A 22,131-nucleotide genomic window follows, 5' to 3' on the forward strand; every position below is an offset into this window, starting at 1 on the left:
TGAGGGGAAGAGTATGGCGAAGGTGGGAGCTGGGGAGCGCACTCAGACCCAGAATAATGTCTCTTGGGTGTGGAAGGGAAGCCTGGGCCAGAGCCCCCGTCCACTGTTCCCTTACAGACTGAGGGGACTGCAGAGGGCCAACAATAACAATCTCAGTTCTAATGCAGGGGTTCTCAACTTGGGCTCCATGGCCCCTTGAGTTACTGGTGAACAGATTTCTGGGGACCTCTGAAACTTGTGTGGGTAAATGACATCCACCTTATTAGACTTTGGCCTCCTTTGTGCCCCAAGGGAACTTATTCTACGCTTTTTAAAAGTATTCTTCACTTCTTAGCTGTGTGACTCTGGGCAAGTCACTTAACCCAAGCCTCAGGAAAAAAAAAAATTAAAAAAAAAAAAAAAAGTATTCTTCGGAGAAGACATTGGCTGGGCTAGCCGGCCAGAGGCCTCCCACCACCAGAGGCCAGTGCCCCGTGGTTCCTCAAGCACTTAACCCTGAGAAGAGGAGGGGGCAAGGTTCATGATCTTGTTCCATGGCCACCCCTAAGAGCTGGGCCCAAGCTCCATCCCCCTCAGGTAGGGGAGGTAGGCTCAGTCTCAACCACGAGCCCCAAGAGACGTCGCACCCCCCAACGTCATTGTCCCAGGCAAATCCACGACTGCCACAGGGGGCTGATTCTGATCCTCACTTTGCTGTGGGGCTTAACTGGGTCACTTCCAGTCTGGGTCTGAGTTTCTTCATCTGTCAAATAGGAAAAAACATCCTTATCTGCCAAGGACCAAATGAGAACCTCCAAGTTCTTTGGAAAGGGAGAAAGGCTCCACAACACTGGGGAAGGATGCGACCTGTACTCCAGCCCAGAGGGCCAGCTACTCCCTTTCATAGATGGAGAAAAAGAAACAAGTCACTCCCAAGGGCATGGCTAGTAAAGGGCTAGAACATCCAGATAACTTAGATTCAGCACATTACTATCTTCCCCCGAAGTGCTCCCTTCACACTGGAGGCCACCATCTTCCTAGTCACCTAGTCAGGTTCAGCAACTCTCAGCCCCACTGTAGCACCCCCAAACCCTTCCCTGCCCCCCAGCGCGACAGCCTGCTGCTGAGCATACCTGTCCCTATCCCACTCTGTCGCCCACCAGCTGCCAAGATGATCTTCCTAAATTGAAGGTCTTCCTGTGAGCCCAGCTCCCATCCAAAAAACTCCAGTTATCATCTACAGCTCCAGGATCAAACGGAGGAACTCCTCTGCTTGGCATTCAAAGCCCTCCATGATCGGGATTCTTACATTTCAGTCCTCTCCCCCTTTCCTGGACATCCTTGTGGCTCAAGCTGGATGCTCCATCTCCCAAATCTCGGCATCCTCACGGGCTGTGCCCTGAGCCTGGAATTCTCTCCCCCCTCAGCTCCATTTCCAGTTGGTTTCAAGTCTCAGCTAAAGTCTCCCCTTCTACTGAAGCCTGTGTAAGGCTTGGGCCTTCTCTCTGGATTATCCTGAATTCTCTGCATAGACGCAGTTGTTTACATGTTGCAAACCTTCCCCTTCCTTCCACCTCCCCAATTAAACTGTGAGCTCTCTGAGGCACGATGGTCTTATTCTTTCCTCATAGCCCAGAGCCAGAGCCCAGTAAATAGTAAGCACTGACCCAGCGCCCCTTGTCCCAGACCTGGCAGCACGCACCCTCCTCCTGCAACAAGAGGATGGCGGTCTAGCTGTGTGACAGCTGAAGGAAGCCAGAGCGAGAAGTCGGGGGGACCACTCCTGGTTACCGAGGGGGTTCAGGCAAACACAAGTGCACGCTTTATAAAAGGTGAAAGTTTATTTCTCTAGGGGGCCTGCTGGGCCCAGAACCCGGCAGACCAGGCGGGCGGGCAGGTGCAGGGCTGCTGCTCTGGCTCCACTGCAGACTGCTACCTGTAGGAGTTGGCTTTGTGCTTGGGCAGGAAGGTGAAGGCAGGGGGGACGGGCCCCAGGAGCATCTCACTGGAAAGAAGCCAGGCAGGAGGATGAGGAGGCTGCCGGACCCCTCCCAGGGGCCCTCAGCACTGCGCACCCCACACGGGCTGGACTTCTGATATCACTTCATCCCCTCCCCTTGCCTCACAGGGAAGGAAATTACGTCCCAGAGGAGCGTGGAAGGACAGTGACAGAGCCAGGGCTCGCCTCCAGATCCCGGGCTTCCCGTTCCAGGCTGGGCTCTGCATCCTGGAGCTGGGCGAAAGGCCAGAGCTCACCAGACCCTTCCCCAGCTGGAAGCAGGAGGCCATTTGGGTTCCCTCAGCAAGGTCATCCCCAAGGGGCGCCCATCCGAGTGGGCAGCAGGCACTCAATGGACAGTTTCAATTGGTAATGACAGCCCAGCACAGGGCATCCAAACAGACAAGGAAGGAAGTTGCTCTTCCTCAACGAGCCCCAAAGTCCTTCTCTAAGAGATGGGAATGATAAGCCCTGCCAGAGTTCTGAGGCTCAATGGGCAAAACGGCATTTCTCTGAGGCATGTGCCCCAGACTGACTGCAGAGAAGACAGACTTTCCTCCCTTCTTTCTCCTGGAGAACCACAAACACAACAGGGCTGAGGGGCTGAGGGGCATGGAGCAGCATCTGGGACAAACCTGATGGAGATCCAGTCGTCCACATTCTGGCTGGCCATCAGGGTCTCCAGGTGATCCCGCCCCAAGTAGTAGGGAGGTCGCTCATTGATTTTCTGAGGCAGATGTTCCAGCAAGCCCACCGGGATGTACCTGTCCGTACAGAACAAAGCGCAGAGGAGGCTGGGGGAGGGGGGAAGTTCTGCTCAGCACACCACGGGATGTGTGGGGAAGGAGGGTCAGAACTTAAGGCTGGGGAATCCTCTGAGCTCCCCTGCATGGAACCTCTGCAACCACAGGGCCTGCCCATCCCCGGATTTGTACCTGCACAAGAAGGACAGCCACTCAAGAAGGAACTTGCGGGTTTTCTCCACCCCCTGTGTATCGGAACCCCAGTGCTCCAGGCCATAGTTCGTGAAATCCCGTAGGATATCCAGTCGCTCCCCAGAGGAGATGTCCCAGTGCCGCTGCTCCTTGATCTCGGTGAAGAGCCACGGTTTGATGAGAGCACCTCTGCAGGGCACATGCAAGCACGTCAGTCAGCAATCCAGCCGTCACCAAGCGTTTCCCAAACGCCAGGCTGAGGGCCAGGTCCTGAGCTGGAAACGGACCAATGAAGCCGGTCCTGCCCTCCAGGATTCTTATTTACAGCACATACCTGGAAGGGGCTGGTGGCCAGGAAAGGGATCTTTGGTCTGGACAGTCACATGAAATGGGAATTAAGCCCCAGAGCCAGACAGCTGGGCTCTGTGTGGCAGCCTGGCTCCCAGACCGCTGCCCACTCTCTACAACAAAACGCCTGACATCTCACAGATCTATAGCCAGGAAGTCTCTCAACTATCTCGTGGGATAAGGAGCATTATAATCATTATCCCTATTTTACGAGAGGGACACTGAAGCAAAGTGATTTGTTTGGGGTCAGCTAGGAGGCAATCAGGGTAGAAAGGAAACCTGGATGACCCTCTCTGCCCTACACCATGCTGCTTCTCCCAAGCCACTAAAGACAAAATTAGACACTCATTTTAAGGTGAGCCAGCTAAAAGCACCCAACAGGAGATCAAATCGCTGGACTCCTAAACCACAAACTAGAAACTCCAAAGCAACGATCTAGAATCCAGAACTGTGACTCTGGCCGCCCGCCGAAGCCGAGGACCAGCTGCCATCCTCTGAGCTGGTCCGGCTTCCTGGGAAGGCACACAAGGTCCAATTCTGCTCCCAGGAGCCCCAGCAGAATGCCCAGTTCTGGAAAAGTGAGCCCCTGGGCTGCTCAGCCTGACTTCTAGGAAGCAGCATTTTCATCAAGGGGTCCCCTTTTCAGTGCAAGGCCCTCAGAGATCCCATCATTCTGCCAGGACCTCCAGCACCTCCTCCACAAATGACCTCCGATGCAGGGGAGCTACCACATCCCAGGCAGCCCACCTTAACTGTGGACAGCTCCCCCTTTGAAGAAGGGTTTCCCCTTAAGCCAAAATCTTCCTGCTTCAGTGACCAGACATTTTGGGGCTTAAGAGACATCTTTAGTTGCTGGGGGTCTGGTGAAGGGCTTTTCTGAGCCTGGCTGACCCAAACCTCAAGCCTGCAAAGCCAAGTAAGAAATGCTCACACTCCTTTGGCCTGGCGTCCTTTCACATTAAGATCACAGAGGACGGATGGCCAAAGGTGGATTGGTCAGACGTGGTCAAGACAGCGGAGGCCCACGAGGGTGCCAGGAAACGGGGCTCGTCTGGCCCGTGGGTACCAGCTGGGGGAGCTCAAGGTCTGTGCTGCGGGCCCTGGAGCGGCAGCCAGAAGGTGCCGATGCTGACACCGAACCCTTTTCTAACTCTCCTCCCCTTGTTCCCATGAGCTTTCCACAGGCCCAGAACAAGTTCCAGAAGCAAAGATCCCACTTACTTACCGCGCAATCATAATCCCAGAAACTCCCGTCTCCAAGGCACGGTTGGCGTCTTCATAAGATAAAATATCCCCATTTCCTGTTGTGGAGAAAACACTGTGAGGGCCCTGAGACCAGCTGGAGCTGGAGAGAGGAGACTCCAAGTACAACGGCTTCCCTCCCATCACAGAGCCCCTGAGCCGCCCCATGCAGGAGTGCTCCCCGAGCACTGCTGGCCCAGCTCCTGGAGTCCAAGGGGGCCCTGCCAAGGCTGCTGGAGGGCATCTCAGGCACAGGCCGTCCACTTGGGGCTGACAGGAAGCCAAACGTGCATCTGCAGCCTTGACCCTCCTCCAGGAATTAACACTGTCACTGGGCTCTCTGCCTCCTGACGTGACCTTTGTTCAGAGGGAAAGTGCTCCTTGCTGCCCTCTGCTCTGGGCCGCCTGATGCTTCTAGACATGAAGTGTCTTCTGTAGGCTCACGAGCCACTTCTGCGGAGGAGCCTCTCATGGTGGTATAGAGGCTCTTAATCCGGGGCTGGAGGAAGGGTGAGGGCTGGGGAAGATGGACGGTCTTTGAACTGGGATGGGGAAAATGATGCTCTTATTAAAAACTGGTTTCCTCTGCAATCCTCCATGTTATTCTGCACACTTACTGTTCCTCTGATCAGGGTGTACAGGCTTTAGCAGACCCCTAGGGGAGTCCATAGCACAGAGGCTAGATCCTTTGGTACGGAGCCATCTTGGGGTAGGCGCTGTGTAACAGGAGAATGGTAGGGACAGGCTAGAAGGGATAATGGGAGGATCACTGAACATGAGTCAGAAAAGTTTTGTCATTTAGCCTTGAGAAAATCAATCAACCTCTCTGGACTTCTTTCCTCATCTGCAAAATGAAAGGCTTGGACTTATCTAAGGTCTTCTGGGTCCAAAAGTGAAAGAGGTCAGTATTCTCCTTGAGGATGTCCTTGGGGCCGCTAGGGGGCGCAGTGGATAGAGCAACAGCCCTGAATTCAGGAGGACCCGAGTTCACATCTGGTCTCAGACATTTAACACTTCCTAGCTGTGTGACCCTGGGCAAGTCACTTAGGCCTAGCGCCCCTCCCCCCCAAAAAAAGACAGAATGTCATCCTTACGAGCACTTGCCATTTGGGGTTCTCCCTAACAGACTTTTAAGCAAGTGTGTGTCTGGCACTCGGACAACGAGGCCGGCCCAGTGCAGCTGCGCTCCAGGGCGTCTGAGTGCTCGGCAATCCAGTTCGAGAAAGGACCCCAGCGTCGATGCCCATCCTGCCTGTTAAGCTTCCAAATCTTCCTGAGGCAGTTCAGACGGAGGCGATTCTGTTTGCCGGCGTGGCACTGGCAGATTGCCCGGGAGCCACGGGCACACAACGGCCCTGCAGACCTTCAGGTGGTGGTCAGCCTAATCCCTCTCCTCTCCAGGTTTTCTCTGGAACCCCCTAAACACTGAGCTAGCTCTGGCAAGGAGTGCGCCGCACAAAGAGCTCCCAGCTTCTGTCTGAGAGATTGTTATTGTTAGATCAGGAGCCAGGGGACAAGGAATCCGAGGCAGGATTTGAACTGTGACTCTCTTCTGTGCCTCTCCTGTGGGAACTGGAGATCCACGGACAGAAGCTCCTGAGATTCCAGGTGGTGGCAGGTGATCAGGACTGAAGTCTGAGGCATTTGTACAAGGGAAGGGGGAGAGAGGAAGAAGGGGAAAGAGGCACGGGATCTGGAAGGTGACACTGGCATGCAGTGCATTTGGACTTGGGGACCTGGGCTCAAACCCCAGTTCTACCAGCGATGTGGCCACTAGCAAGCCAGCTTTGTATCTCCAGCACTGTATCACTCCAGCACAGCACCTGGAACACAGCAGGTGCTTAATAAATGCCTGCTGAAAGATAGTATGATGATCAATTCTGATGGACATGGCTCTTTTCAACAACAAGATGATTCAGCCCAGTTCCAATGATCTTGTGATGGAGAGAGGACCATGGGGACTGAGTGTGGATCACAACGTAGCATTTTCACTTTTTGTTGTTGTTTGATTGTGTTTTATTTTTTCTCATTTTTCCCCTTTTTGAACTCATTTTTCTTGGGCAGCAAAATAATTGTATCAATAAGTGTGCATATATTGGATCTAACATATATTTTTACCACGTATAACAAAATTTTTTAATGCTCGCTGACTTGACTTGCCCCAGCTGAAAAATGAAGAGTTTGAACTAGTCTCCCAGTTATTTTAAAACCCTTCCACCCTCGGAGAGACGAGGACTAAGGTGGATCCAGGGCGTACGTACCAAACAGGGGCATGGGGCTGGCCACGTCGACACAGTGCTGTATGTACGTCCAATCAGCGCCCTTGGTGTAGCGCTGCTCCCGGGAGCGGCCGTGGAGCTAACCACAAAAGGGAAGGAGAGGAAGAAGAGACCATCAGCCATCTCCTACGTTTTAACAGGAAAGGAGAAGGGAGAGCACAACAGGGGCTCTGCGCCGCAGGCTGGAGCGGGGAGGCTCCAAGGTGGGCAAGGCAAGCAACCTCAAGAGCAGGGGGACCATGGGGATCACAGTGGGCAGTCCCCGAGGATTCCTTGTCCCCCGGCTCCTGATCTAATAATATCGCCCTCTCTCAGACAGAAGCTGGGACCTCTTTGTACAGAGGAACAAACTGAGGGCAGAGGTCCAGGGCCTGACCCTAACGCAGCTCGGGGGGTCTGAAGTCAGGCAGGGAGGGTCAGGGACTCCCAAGAGCTGCCCGCCTTCCTGCCCCTGCCCCCCTCCCCAACGCTGGCATTTCCCTGCACGGAGGCCCAGGGTGGAGGAGGCCCGGCAGGCGGCATCTGCTTGTGAAGAGCTCGGAGCCATGGCAGAAGCCTGGATTCAGAGTCCCGCCCCTCCCCCCCACTTCTGGAACCTGACAACTGCTTCCTCGCTGCCCCACGAGGAGACGCTCTCAGAGGCGCTGTCCAGCTCTGAGTTTGGTGCTGCTCTTGGCTCTTCCCCACACCTCTGGCCTCAGGCCGTCTCCCCTTCAACCCCATGAGAGGGAAGAGATCCGTGCCCCTTGTTATGGGTCTGTGCCTTTGCCCTGCCTCAGCGAGGCACTGGGGTATGAGACAAAGGGGTAAAGCCTCATATTCCTCCTGGGACCTGGGAGTCATTCCTGCCTGCCCCACCGGCCCCCGCGCACCCCTCTCCCCCCTCACCGTTGCAAGCGCCACTCCCCACTCCCGAAGTTCCGGTAAGAGCCGATGGGCCAAGTTGACCTTCTCTTGCACCCCTGTCCTGATCTTCACAGTCAGAGGCACATCCAGCACCTGGAAGAGAGGAGAGCGGACTGTGGCCAGGCCGGCCAGGCCCGCGCTCCCAGGGTCCAGCCCGAGAAAGCGGCCGCACTTACCTGGTTCATCCCTCGGACGATCTGCTCGAACTTGTTGGAGCGGTTCATTAAGGCACAGCCCCCGCCCTGTGGAGGAAGCATAGGGAATGCTGAGCCCGCCCCGGACCCCCAGGCCCACCTTGCTCTGGGCACGTCTGGTTAAGAAGAGTGCGTGAGCCCCAACGGGTGCCCATGAACGTCACAAGACTGACAATAACGAGGCCGAGGTGAACGAGTGGGTCCTGTCAGGCCCCGCAGCTGAGGGGAGAGACGAGGTAAAGGCGCCTCCAGGAAGTCCACTTTGGCATCTGCGTGGAGGATGGGGGGGAGGGGCCGAGGCCAGCTAGGGGGAGGAGTCTGAGGGAGGGGGCCATAAGCTGACTGGAGAGAGGTCAGACACTGGAGGGAGGATGGACACTGGAGGACTGAGCCGACGTACAGGAGGAGGGAGCACAACACCAGCTCTGAATGGGGTTGCAGGTGCCCAGGACAGCACCGGGGGAGTCCCTAGAGGGAAGACTTGGAGCAGAAAGACTAAATAATGAGGTTCGTGTCCTGCTCATCCCCAGCGAGACGGGGAAGCAGGAGAGGAGACGTGGTGGCCCAGGCATCATGCCTTCCATTACCCCACTCATCCAAGGCTGTCACTGGCAGGAATAACCAGAGACCACGGGGGAGAGGTTGGCTGGGCCACCCCCAGCACGATGGTAAAGGGCCCAGAGCCGTGGGAGCCTCTGCAGCCAAGGGCGCACTACCTTCTTGTACACAAGGTCGATGGGGCAGCCGACGTTGATGTCCACAAAGTCGACCTCCACGGTCCGATTCAGCAGCTCAGCACACTTGGTCATGGTGTCCGGAAAGGCTCCCTCCAGCTGTGGGAGAGAGGCCGGGACAGTTCCCTCCCATCACACACCCCCTGACCCGCAGGCCCCACTTGTCCACCCTGGCCGGGAAGGAGCCAGACCTCAGAGTCCCACAGCGAGAAGTCCTCGGGGGAGAAGCCACGTGGCTTGGAGGAAAAGCACTGGGTCTGTGGTCAGGGGGGTAAGGGGCTCAAGTTCTAATTCCGGCTCCCCAAATCCAGTGCCTCCTCTGCACAGAGAGGACCCTCTCCTAGAGCCTGCCCAGCGGGGTCCTGTCAGGCCCAGGGCACGCAGGGCAACAGCTGGGCACCTGACTGGGCCATTGCCCAGCTGCCCCACACAGTGATGAGAAACGGACCCAGAGTTTGACCAAAGACACTGAGGCGCCCAGGGCCTGGGGGAACTGAGAACTCCCAGTTTGGCAAAAGTGGCAGACAGAGGGCCGTGAAAGCTAAAATAGGGGGCCAGAGAAAACTGGCATAGACCTGAGCCCAGTGGGCAGAAGGCAGGAAGTCAGACCTGCCTGATGGGGGTCCTGGGAGATTGCAGCCTTGGGGGAAAAGGATCTGATGGGGGGAGGGGGGCTCAGGAGAGCGTGATGCCTGAGACAGGAGAGGGGAGTGTCTGAGACACCCTAGATTAATAAACAGTGGCTTTGGTACGTTCAGTCACTTCAGTCGTGTCCTGCTGCCTGACCCCTGCAGAGATCCTGCCGTTTGCCTTTCCTGCTCCAGCTCATTTTACGGAAGAGACTCTCCCAGGGTCACACAGCAGGTAAACGTTCAAGGCCATATCTGAACTCAGGAAGAAGAATTATGGCCCCAAACCTAACAATCCTAGCAGTGGGCTAGCAGCAGCGGGGGCTCCAGTCTGCCCCAGAACAGTCCTCCGCCCCCACAGGCTCACCGAGTGGGACAGGCCCCTCAAGTGGGTGGAGGCCCAGGGAGCGTCCATGGGAGGGAGGGCGGACACTGACCTGGATGCCAAAGAGGTCCTCCGTGTGGTGCCGTTTGAGCAGGGCCCACTCGGACGACTGGCCCTGGAGCAGGTTGGTGCACACGGCCATCTCCCCGCAGGTCACGTCGGCTCCAAATCGCTTGCAGATCCTTCGGAAGGGCAGATTGCCACACTGAAACCCCCCAACACAGAAACCACATGGCTCCGTGAGAATTAAGCCACCAGAGCTCCCCCAGCAGAGCCCAGGCCCACCTCCCCCCTTCTCTCTCTCCCTCCCACAGGGAACAGCAAAGTGCAGTTGGTCACCAAACATTTGCCAAAGTCAGCCCTGTTCTCGAGGTCCCCGGGGACACCACATGGAAACACCCGGGTACAAAAAGCTGTCTGGAGAATACGGGAGAGCTAGGAGCCGAGGGAAACCTCAGAACGAAGGTGTCTGAGGAGTGCTCCCGTGTCATTCCAAGCCTCCCACAAAAGGCCGGCCCTTCTCCCAGGTGAAGGGGCCTGCCCAACAGACAGCAGGTGCCAGAAAGAGGGGAGCCCCTTTGCAGGGTCTTGGTCCCCTCCTCTGTCACATGTGGAGGCCAGCCTGCGTTAGCTCAGAATCCCAAGCCACAATATGACAGCCCCTCTGTGGGTGCCAGTGAAGGACTGGCTGAAAAACCTCTGGTCTGAGGAACTATTACAGAGAAGCAGCGAAATGTCCAGGAACTGCTGCAAAGCAACAGGAGCAGAATCAAAAGGACAAGTGACCCAAAGGAAATATGGAGAGAAGTTAAAAAAGCCCTAGGAGAAAGATAAATTCAGAGTGAGGAAAAACAACTGCCTAACGCTCTAGAGACAATAAAGCCCTTCCTCCTGGCAGAGGAGACTAGGACAAAAACATAGGACACCTTGTAAGATAGTTTTTGGACCACTTTGCTTATTAATGTTTCCTTGAAACAAAGAAGCATTTAGACTTGAAAAGGATAGTAAATGAACTAGGATGCAAAGACAAGTGGAGTCGTTAAAACAGATTTTAAAGCAACAAGTCGTTTAATTCTAAGGTATAATGTGCAGGAAGAAGGAAGGACTCAGCTGAGCCTGGCAAAGAACCAACTTGAGAAATCTCAAGGAGTGCTCCCTACCGAGCAGCTGTGGGCGGGGAGGGGGCAGACAAGCTCTCCCACCCTCACCCCACCTGCCTCCAGACCCACGGTAATCATCTCCTGAGCCAGGGGCTGCCAGCCTTGGCCTGACACTCAATGAAATAAATCCAGCTTGCTTAGGCTGACAGGTTCCCAGAACAAGCAGCCCCTATATGGCATTACCTTAGAAGTGGGGCACAGAAACCACACAAATAAGCAAGGAGGAGCTACGACTGCCAGGGGGATAGTCTGAAGCAGAAAGAACAAGGGATTCAAAGCACCCACGTTCTAAACTAAGTCTGGATGGATCAGAGGGAGCCTGACTTTCACACCGCTTCGGGACCAAGGCATTATCTTGTGCCTTAACTATAGCTCTCCCACCATGTCACGGGAAGGCTCCTATCCTGGCACACAGACACACACGCCACTCCTTTAAGAAGGTTCAAGAATCTTCAGGAAAGGCAGCTCACATCTCACCCTGCCAGAGCTATCCCCATTTCATGAATGGGTAAACTAAGTCCTGGGGGAGAGACCAAGGGCCCTTTCTTCCAAAGGTTCCCTGGGTCTAGGGATGATGCTAAAGTTACTCTAACTGAGACCAGGAATCAAGGAGACCTAAAGGCATAAATTATATCAACCCAGAACAGGCAAACCTGGTTTCCTAAAGAAGCATCACAGAAAAATGGCAAAAGCAAGTTGTGGAAGGAAAAGCCTCAGCTTCCCTGGTTCCCCCTCTGGAGCCCCACTGCCCTTCTGAACCTGCGTTTGCACCTTTGTAAAAACGGGCTTTGGACGTCTCAGAGGGGCCCTCCGATCCGGCAGGCTGGGGTCACCTAACAGGGAGCCAGAGGGGCCGGGGACTTACCGTGGTGAGCGGGGCCAGGTAGAGCTTGTGTTGGATGTTTAGCTAGAAAGGAAGGAGAGAGGATCACCAGTGTGAGCAGCCATGGCCGAGGACTTGCCAGGAGGAGAGCCAGCCTGCCCTGAGCCACAGGCACTGCCCCCCCTCGCCCGGCCCCTTCCCTGGGGGCCGAAGAAAGGTTCATGTTCTCCAGCAGCAGTGCGCTTGGGCCCTGGGGAAAAGGAGATGCGTGAGGGTCCGGAGGCTGCCCCAGCCTTCCATGACGCCACCTTCTCCCCCGCCTTTGCCCTCCCAGAAAGCGCCATTCTTCAAACTCGGGTAAAGACTGACACATCCTCTGGACACGCCTTCTGAGCACGCCAGCCCACGCTGAGCCCCCCAAGCCTCTGGTGGCAAGCACACTCAGGAGCCCCCATGCTCTAGCATTGCTACTTAACCCTTTAACTGCTGTTCTGCTTTAACTGGGCCTCCACACAAGCCGTGGGAGTGGAGGTAAAACACATTTGGGAAACTTCCTGACTTTCAACAATCCCAGCTGCGTGTTGCTTTTAATTCTATTCTTTTAATATTAATTTTTTAAAATTCAATTTTAATTTTAGGTCCAAATTCTCTCCTTTCCCCCTTCCCTACCTTGACCTGCTTTCTCAAATAAGCAAGAAAAGCAAAGCCCATCACAAATACACCCAATCAAAACCACAGACATGATGCAACCTGCTCCCTGCTGCCTCCTTAGCAAGAGGCTTCCTCTGGAGCTCCCCAGGAATATGAGGGGGGGAGACCACGTCCCAGGCCCGAGCCAGAGAACCAGCTTCCGGCCTCGCCTCTAACGCTCACCGGCTGCACCATAACCTCTCCCGGCTCCGTTCTGTCACCTGCAGAGCCAGGGCTCCCGGGCCCTGCTCAGCTCGAGAGCCACAGTCCCCGGTCGGGGATCTCGGACCACCACTCCCCCAAGCCTCTCCCAGCATTACCAGCGACCAAGAGGTGCGGAGACAAGGAGTGGGGGCCCCGCTCGAATTCCAGCGGCCCCACCTCCCCATCAGATCATGCAAACTCAGCTTTCTAAGTGTGTGACTTGCCTTCCCCTAAGGCTGTCAATGTTTCAGGGGGCAGGGAATGTCTTCCTTTGGGTACTAGCTAGTGCAGGGCTGAGCGCCCAGTGGGAGGCAGCTCGGACTTGCCAAATAGAAGATACAAAGTCCATCTTAAGTCTCGCTGGCCTTTTCGGTGACTACAGTCTCAGGGCACAGCGGGCTCCCGCCGCAGGAACGAGGGTTTCTAGGCGGAAAGCGGGGGCCGGGTGGCCAAGGGAGAAAAGACTGAGAAGAAAGCCTGGCGCCCGGCATACATACCCGTTTCTTCTCACAGGGCCGGAGTCTGACAAGGTCCTCGTCCGTCAGGTGCCCTGAGGAACAGCCGCCGCTGCTCTGGGGCGTGGCTCCTTGCTCTGGGATCCCTGAAACAGTTTCTGACCCTGACTCGACGCTGGCGCCAGACCCCTGGGCTTCGCCGCCGGCACAATTCGGGGCCACGTGTCCCGGGGAGGCGACGGGGGCCCCGGGCCCGGCGGCAGGCATCGGAGTCCGGTCCTTCCCCGTCCGTACCCTTCCTGACTTGGACAGCTGCTTCAGGTACTTCTCGGAGAGGTCAAACTGGACTTTCTTCTTTCGAAGCTGATGCTGGAGGTCTTTGCCGAGACCATTGCTCGTGAGCTTCTGGCCCTCCCATTGTTTCACCAGCTCCTCCTTCACCAGGTTCTGGCGCTGGGGACCCAGGTGGGCCCTGGCAAAACGGCACGTCACACCATAGATGCACTTCCCAAAGGTCTCAAACAGGACACACTTGTCCCCAAGGTCTGGGGGTTTGGAGGCCAAGTAAGTGTCCACGTCATGCAGAAAGCGGCAGCGCTCGCCAAAGAAGCACTTTTCAGCTGACTCCTTGACAGAGGGGATAGAGGGGGTAAACTATGGTTATAAACGGCCGCGCGAGCGCCGTGCGCCAGCTCCTTCCGAGAGATCCTAGGGGGAGGAAGAAGGGAGTACTGGGAAGTGACAGAAGCGTAAAAAGCCATCAATAAAACGTTATTCTTTGTTCATGAAGCTCTAAAAAGAAGCACGAGAGAGAAGAGGGAGGGGGAGAGAGAGAGAGAGGCTTTTCAGAAGCAGGAGTTTTGTGGCGCTCTGGCCTAACCCGCTCTGCCCTCGGGCCCTCTCCGGGAAGCAGCAGGACAAGGCAGCACACGGGTCCCAGCTCCGGACGCCAGGCCCTTCTTGAGAGGGGGCTCCCTGAATGGCTTCTTCACTGCTCTGGCGGTCAAGCTTCCTCACCCAGCGACCATGTCTCTAGCCCAGTCTGACTGGGGGTGAGGGGAGCAAGAGAGGGCCGGTGCTGGCATTTAAGGGGCTTACACCTGTTACCTAAGGGCGGGTGTGGCTGCAGGACGTCTCATCAAACTCATGGCCCCTAAGGGACCGGGGCCAGGACCTGGACAAGGGCACTGCTGGGAAACCGCTGCCCGCACTGCCCGGACGACGCCCGCCGAGGGGACCGAGCTCCCTGCACCCGAGCGGGCCCTCACCCTTTTTAACTCGGGGCCTGTTCCCTGTCCCTCAGACTGTGGGAGGGCCCGACTCTGTCTCCGCCCCTCAGCCGTTTTGTGACCCGGTGGGCGGAATCTGGCCCGGCCGAAGTTTGAGGACCCCGGACCGAGGCTCCCTCCACAGTGGGGGGCGGGCTCACCTGGATCAGGGAAGGACACAACCTGTGGTCATCAAAGCGAGTCGGTTTCATGTGGGGCCTGCTCTTGTTCTGGCCCCGGGCCTTCTTCCTCTGCTGGGTCTCCCCCTCCCCCGCTCCCGGAGCCGGCCTCTCCAGCCCCTCCGCTTTCCCGTCATCGAGCTTGAGTCTTTTGGCTCCGGGCTCCGGTGAGTCACAGACGGATGATGCGGCCCCGGCTCCGGCCCCGTCCGGCTCTGCCACGGCCTGGTCGCCCGAGCTCTTCCCCCCGCTTTCGAGGAACGTGTGGAACTGTTCCTTTGTGGCCAGGTATCTGCAGTGGGGAAATGCGGTGGTTAGCCAAAGCGAGCCTCAGAGAGTGACTAGTTATTCTGGAGCTGGCCAGGAACAAGGCCTCCCTCGTCCTCCGGCAGTGCTCGCACTCCTCTTAGAGACCCCGCGGCAGCTCCACCGCCTCCCCTCAGTGCAGCGCCCGCTGGTTCTTAGAGCACAGGATTGGCACTTTTTACCACACGGGACGAGGTCTCACAAAAATGGCTAACTTCTAATTTTAAAAACTGTTTTCTAGGCCCTTCTACTTGTGGTCACCCTCCTGACTGCAGCGGCCTCTGTAACCTAGGAGAGGACTGGGGGGGGGGGGGGGGCCCCCGCGGGTCATAAAAAGTAAAATAAAATATCGCGTCTCCGAGCCGTCCCAGGAAAGGAGACATTAAGTTATAGACAGGGTCTGTCTGTGCTGTCCCAGGAAAGGAAATCATCCCTGAGCAGAGAAAGCCTGGATTTGTGTATGGACGAACAGGGTTTAAACCCAGCTCTACAGACCTTTTCTGCTGACAGTTCTGGAGATTCCAGTGCCACTCCGCCCCTTCTGGTCCCGCACAGCCCCGCCCCCTCACCTCCCGGGCCCAGTGACAGCCAATCTAAGGTGAGCTCGGACAAGTCCCAGCGCTTCCCCCCCCCCCCCAGGCTAACACACTGTTTAACACTTTAAAAGCCCTCTAACTCTTAGCCCACAGCCCTGGGTCTCAGAGAGGGCTCTCCGTGGCTCCCCGCCCGCCCGCCAGACTGCCACCCCCAGCTTTCCTCAAACCCAGCCCAAGGGCTACAAGAAGCCCACACTGTGCTGAGGCACACCGGTTACCTTCTCTCCTCCTCCCGTCCCCAGATCCCCACTCTCCACCTCCCACATCCTCAGTCACTTTTTACTTAAAACAGGGATTATCGGTCCTGCATGGGGCTGACTACAAGTCCCAGCATGCAGCAGTACCTGTCAAGGCACCACGTGACACTCTGGCTGCCAGACACTCAGCCCAGCATACAATAGCGGTCCCTCGGGCACTCCAAATCCCGGCATGCATCTCGGCCCGCCAAATGCTAAATCCCAGAATGCAGCGTACTTTAGTCAGTCGCTAAACTCCGGCATGCAACGCGGCCCCGGCCAGAGACCAAGTCTCTGGCATGCCGGAACTCCGCCCCAGCCCTCACGTTTCCCCTCAGCCTCGCTACTCACTGAGGTTTTATGGGCGCCACGCCTTTCTCCGAAGGGCCGGTTTCCGCAACCCCGCTTCTTTGATCAAGCGTCTCCTCCGCCATTGCCGGGCCGCGGACCCAGGCGAGAAAGGTTTTCCCTTGCGGCGCCTGCGTATAAGGGAGCTGGTACACGTGCGCTGAGGCGCCAGGTCTGTGTGGGCGTCCTTACGTCGCACGGGGAGTTTGTCGCGCGTGCGTGTGCGTTCTCTCCCTCTGCCGGGATTTTCTATACGCAAGGAACTTAAACCCTTTCCCTTAGGATGAATGCGCCTGCGCAACATCTTCTGGTACCTCCTCCCTCTCCAGATTGGCTTTTTTTTTAAAGGAAGGGGCGGGGCTGCGGAGAAGGCGGAACTGAGGTGTGGGGACTCTAATGATGCATTTTCTCTGGTAGTCTTGTAGGGCTGTCTAGGGGAGGCAACTTTCCCCTTTCTCCTTTCTCTGGGAGGCGGCTCTCCCCAAATCTTATCTGCAGGGTTCTAAAAATGGAATAAAAGAATCATCGCCCCCGAGGGCGGGCGGAGCCAAGATGGTGGAGAGGACACTTCATTCTGAGCTCCCTTTTACCTCACTACTGATTACCAAGCTCAGCCTGAAATAGCGCCTGACTGGTAAAATCCCCGGGAGTACAACACATTACCAGCCGAAGGTAACCTCGAAGATCGCCAGAAAAGATTTGTTCTCATAGGGCGGGAGGAGGCAGGGAGGCAGAACTCGGAGGCCAACTATTGATAGCTTCTATACAGAAAGAGAGATTTCCAGTCCCAAAGAGACTAATAGCAGTCAGTCTCCAGACAAAACCCCAGAGGGGGATGTGACCCACCACACAAGGCTCTCCTAGAAGAAATTATAAAAGATCTTAAAAGAGAGCTAGAAGAAAAATGGGAAAAGGAAAGAGAAGCTTTGCAAGAGAGCACAGAAAAGGCATACAATTCACTTAAAGAAATCTGATAAAGTGGAGAAAACAACTTCCAAAATGTGAACTGGAAAAGATAAAAGAACTCCCAGAAAAGTAGGATTTGTGAATTGGAAAAAGAAAATAATTCAGTTAAAAAAAAAAGTGAGATGGAAAAAAAAAATTCCACAGAGTAAAACAACTCATTCAAAAACATATACAAAAAGAAGTAAAGAAAAAAAGAAAAAAAAAAGAAGCTAATGAAGAAAATAACTCATTAAAAAGCAGAACTGAACAAATAGAGAAATGAATTCATTGAAACATCAAGAATCAGTCAACTTGGAGAGACTTATATCAACTAATGCTAAGTGAAATGAGCAGAACCAAGAGATCATTATACATTTCAACAACAATACTGTATGAGGATGTATTCTGATGGAAGTGGATATCTTCAACAAAGAGAAGATCTAATTCAGTTCCAATTGATCAATGATGGACAGAATCAGCTACATCCAGAGAAGAAACACTGGGAAATAAGTGTAAACTGTGAGCATTTTTTTGTTTTTGTTTTTGTTTTTCTTCCCAGATTATTTTTATCTTCCGAATACAATTCTTCCCTTGCAACAACAACAAAATTCGGTTCTGCACACATATATTGTACCTAAGATATACTATAAGATATTTAATATGTATGGGAATGCCTGCCATCTAGGGAAGGGGGTGGAGGGAAGGAGGGGAAAATTCGGAACAGAAGGGAGTACAAGGGATAATGTTGTAAAAAATTACCTATGCGTATGTACTGTCAAAAAATGTTATAAAATTAAAAAAAAGAATCAGTCAAGCAAAATTTAAAAAATGAAAACATAGGGGAAAACTTTAAATATCTACTTGGGGGGCAGCTAGGTGGCTCAGTGGATAAAGCACCAGCCCTGAATTCAGGAGGACTCGAGTTCAAATTTGGTCTCAGACACTTAGCACTTCCTAGCTGTGTGACCTTGGGCAAGTCACTTAACCCCAGCCTCAAAAAAAAAAAAAAATCTACTTGGAAAAACAACAGACCTGGAAAATAGATCTAGGAGAGATAATTTGAGGATTATTGGACTTCCTGAAATTTATGATGAAAAAAACCACTATTTTATGGGAAATCATCAAAGAGAACTGCTCAGATGTCATAGAATCAGAAGGTAAATTAGGCATTGAAAGAATTCATCAAACACCTTCTGAAAAAGGCATTTCTCTTATCAATAATGATTTAGAGAAATGCAAATTAAGACAACTCTGAGATATCACTACACACCTATCAGATTGGCTAGGATGACAGGAAAAAATGACAAATGTTGGAGAGGATGTGAGAAAACTAGGACACTGATACATTGTTGGTGGAATTGTTAATTCATCCAGCCATTCTGGAGAGCAATTTGGAACTATGCTCAAAAAGTTATCAAACTGTGCCTACCCTTTGATTCAGCAGTGTTACTACCGGGCTTATATCCCAAAGAGATATTAAAGAAGGGAAAGGGACCTGTATGTGCAACCCTCTTTATAGTGGCCAGAAACTGGAAACTGAATGGATGCCCATCAATTGGAGAATGGCTGAATAAATTATGGTATATAAATATTATGAAATATTATTCTGTAAGAAATGACCAGCAGTATGATTTCAGAAAAGCCTGGAGAGACTTACATGAACTGAAGCTGAGTGAAATGAGCAGGACCAGGAGATCATTATACAACAACAATACTATGATGATCAGTTCTGATGAACGTGGCCCTCTTCAACAATGAGATGAACCAATTCAGTTCCATTTGTTCATTAATGAATAGAACCAGCTACACCCAGTGAAAGAACTCTGGGAAATGAGTGTAAACCATTACATAGCATTTCCAGTTCCTCTTTTTGTCTGCTTGCATTTTTTGTTTCCTTCACAGGTTAATTGTACACTATTTCAAAGTCCGATTCTTTTTGTGCAATAAATTAACTGTATGGATATGTACACATATATTGTATTTAAGTATACTTTAACATATTTAACATGTATTGGTCTACCTGCCATCAGGGGGAGGGGATGGGGGAAAGGAGGGGAAAAATTGGAACAGAAGGTTTTGTAATTGTCAATGCTAAAAAATTACCCATGCATATATATTGTAAATAAAAAGCTATAATAAAAAAAGAAAAAAGTGAAATCATTTCTAATCATGAAAAAGTGCTCTAAATCACTATTGATCAGAGAAATGCAAATTAAGACAACTCTGAGATGCCACTATGCTGAGATACATACACTCTCAGATTGGCTAAGATGATAAGAAAAGATAATGATGAATGCTGAAGAATATGTGGGAAAACTGGGACACTAATACATTATTGGTGGAATTGTGAATTGATTCAACCATTCTGGAGAGCAACTTGGAACTAGGGGGAAAGGAGGGAAAAATTAGAGCACAAGGTTTTGAAAGGGTGAATGTTGAAAATTATGCACACATGTTTTGAAAATAAAGTTTTAAAAAAATTAAAATAAGAATCACCCCCACATATAGTCCTCAGCCCTAACTTATTATGACTTCTTGTCCTAACACTGCCCACTCCCTCCATGACTGTCCCTAACTCTAGTATCCTAAGGACCCCTCTATCTGTGATTGTGTGTGACCTAAGCCCCTTCCCCCTGACTGACATCCTGTATCCTAAAGCCCCCTCCCAGCTCTGATATTTTGTCTTAAGGGTCCCCCCCAACTAAATCTGTCATATTTACAAAGTGCCTGGCACATACTTATTACCATGTTTTTTCTAAACCCACCCTCATCTCTGATGCCGTGTCCTAAGCCCTACCCCCAACTCTGAATTTCTGAAGAACCCTAACTCTATCCCCGTATTCTGTTCCCTGAGGGCTACCCCAGCCTACCCTGACATTCCAAATCCTAAATTCCCTCTAGGATACCCAGCTTCATCCTAAATTCCTTTCCATTTCTAATATTCTAACTCCAAGCATCCTCCCTCTAGCCAGCCAAATTTAATATTCAGGAGTTTGTGATTCTGCTCTTAAAGAGGAAGAGTTTGGGGAGCAGATCACAAGCTAGCCATAAAGGCATGCTATATAGTAATGATGGAGAACTTCAATTAAAAAGTTTGCATACTGAATCGATTTCACTATCTGCCAAAAGCAGAATACCTACGAATTGACTTGCAGTCATGATCAATTTTATCCTTCAAAGAGGAAATGCTATTCTGAATCTGATTCTCAAGAACTAGTTTCGGAGATAGAAATGAGACCTTTTTAGAGAAATAATCATTCCATCCTAGAAAGGATGAATATAGAAGAAGTAAGGAAAATTGGGGATAGTCTTTGATGTGCATCCTACATTGGAAGAAAGCTGATCTCTGTGGGTTCTGAGGAAATATAGAAACCCATTCTGTCTCAAAGGCTTCAGTAGAAGTCAACTCAAGAGCAGTGAAAAGGCTTTGGGATGAAATTCTGAAAACACAAAAGAAAGTTATTCCAATGTGGGGGGGGGGGAGGAGGGAGAATTTGTTATTCGTCTGAAGAGACAATGTAGATGCATAAGGAACTCACCAACTTAGTTTTTTTGTTTGTTTATTTTTTTTGTTTTTTAATATAAAGTCACCAATCAAACAACATTTATTAAGTATCTTCTTTGACCCAATTCTCTGTGATGAATATATAAGAGGCAAAAGCCACTCTCTTGCCTTCCTGAAGTTTACAATCTAACAGGGCTGAGGGTAGGGGTGGGGGTGGAAACATACAAAAGATGAATCTATGAGTGTATCTTGGGTGTAGGAATGCTATAAGGGGAGGAAGGCTCTGGGGTCAGGCTGCATCTGAGACATGTTATTGATATCTAGACTGTCAGAAGCACACCCGAGAAGATGGCTTTGGAGAGGAAGCTCTTAATGAAAGGCAAAGGGTGATGAGATCCTGAACTGGACTGGTGGCTAAGTAGAAATGAGATATGTACAAAAGATGTGGAGATAGAGAAATAAAGCATTTATTAGATGTCAGATTCTGTGCTACATTCTTGGAATGTAAATACAAGCATTTATTCCTCAGGGGAAGATTCAAAGTGGGGAAGATAACATATAAAGGGGATCCAAAAATGTTGGTAGTGGGAAAATACTTATACAGTGGCAATGTGGCAGGGAAAACTGGGATTTAGAGAGAATCAAAATAAGGGTGAAATGAACCATGAATTGAATCCTTCTTGAATCGGTGGTCCCAGGGACAGTCTCAATTCCAGAGAGGAGAGCCCCAGGACTGGAAGCAGAAAGAGATTAGGTATCTTTTCACTGCTATTGCTAGGAGGAGTCCTTAAGCAAACAAGGGATAGAGGTGCTCTGAATAAATAGATCATTTTTATTTCATGGAAATAAAAACAAAATGCAATTAGGGGATCTTAGGAATTTTTAAAAATAATCTCTCTAATACTTAGAAGTAGGGAAATAATAAAAACATAAGTCAAGGAGCTATTCTATGTGAATATAGTTAAAGGATATGAACAGGGCCAGCTAGGTGGTGCAATGGATAGAATACTAGTGCTGGGAACTTGAGTTCAAATGTGACATCAGACACTTGACACTTACTAGCTATGTATCTTGAACCAATCTCTTAACCACATTGCCTTGCCCCCCCAAAAAAGGATGTGAAAAATAACTCTCAAAGGAAGAATTATAAACAATTTACCATCATATAAAACATTGCTTCACATCATTATTTTAAGAGAAGTGCTGACCAATAAAACTCTACGATTTACCATATACCCAGCAAACTGACAAAGATGAGAAGAGAATGGGAAGTCAGTATTGATGGGGCATAAAAAGTTAGTCATGCAAATGTAATTGGTGTTTTAAATTGTTGGTAGAGCTATGCATCTGGAATTATTCTGGAAATTATTCAAATAAAGTTGCCAAAAATGCCCTTTGCCTCAGAGATCACATTGCCACCCATAAAATCCAAAGGAAGTCAGAGAAAAGCCTCATATATGCCAAATATTTCTAATGACACTTTTATAGTATCCAAGAACAGGAAACAAATACCCATAAATTTGGAGATGGCTAAATAAAATTTGGAATATGGATATAATGGAATAAGAAAGAATAAATATATAAAATATGGTAAGCATGGTAAATCTTAGATGAACATTGATATATAGCAAAGTAAGGAGAAATAAGAAAAAGCAATATAAATAGATAAAGCATTTATTAAGCAGTCACTGTGCCAAATATCTGTGGTATAATGGTTAGACCACTGGGCTTGGAATCAAGACCTGTGTTCAAATGTGGCTTCAGGCATTTATTAGCTAGGTGGCCT

At 51.5% G+C, this 22,131-nt stretch overlaps 1 protein-coding gene across 1 annotated transcript; it reads right to left on the reverse strand.

The window, feature by feature from the left end:
• Positions 1 to 1,801: 1,801 nt before the first annotated feature.
• Positions 1,802 to 16,168, reverse strand: DUS3L (dihydrouridine synthase 3 like). Its single transcript, XM_074308766.1, has 13 exons — positions 15,899 to 16,168; positions 14,392 to 14,701; positions 13,005 to 13,589; positions 11,656 to 11,697; positions 9,683 to 9,835; positions 8,599 to 8,715; positions 7,865 to 7,930; positions 7,671 to 7,781; positions 6,765 to 6,861; positions 4,487 to 4,562; positions 2,914 to 3,102; positions 2,614 to 2,742; positions 1,802 to 1,984 (listed from the first exon to the last, which is right to left on the reverse strand). The coding sequence occupies exons 1-13, from the start codon at positions 15,979 to 15,981 to the stop codon at positions 1,912 to 1,914; spliced, it is 2,031 nt and encodes a 676-aa protein (XP_074164867.1). The 5' UTR covers positions 15,982 to 16,168; the 3' UTR covers positions 1,802 to 1,911.
• Positions 16,169 to 22,131: the final 5,963 nt, after the last annotated feature.

Source organism: Sminthopsis crassicaudata, chromosome 1 (assembly GCF_048593235.1).
Source record: "Sminthopsis crassicaudata isolate SCR6 chromosome 1, ASM4859323v1, whole genome shotgun sequence".
Lineage (NCBI taxonomy): Eukaryota > Metazoa > Chordata > Mammalia > Dasyuromorphia > Dasyuridae > Sminthopsis > Sminthopsis crassicaudata.

Excerpts from the sequence above, each read along its gene's own strand:
- DUS3L (XM_074308766.1), bottom strand. The coding sequence starts at position 15,981 with ATGGCGGAGGAGACGCTTGATCAAAGAAGCGGGGTTGCGGAAACCGGC. Across the intron at positions 13,590-14,391 it reads TGTGTCCTTCCCTGATCCAG|GAGTCAGCTGAAAAGTGCTT; the intron begins GTGAGCCCGCCC and ends CCCTCTGTCAAG. Across the intron at positions 7,782-7,864 it reads TCGTCCGAGGGATGAACCAG|GTGCTGGATGTGCCTCTGAC; the intron begins GTAAGTGCGGCC and ends CCTCTCTTCCAG.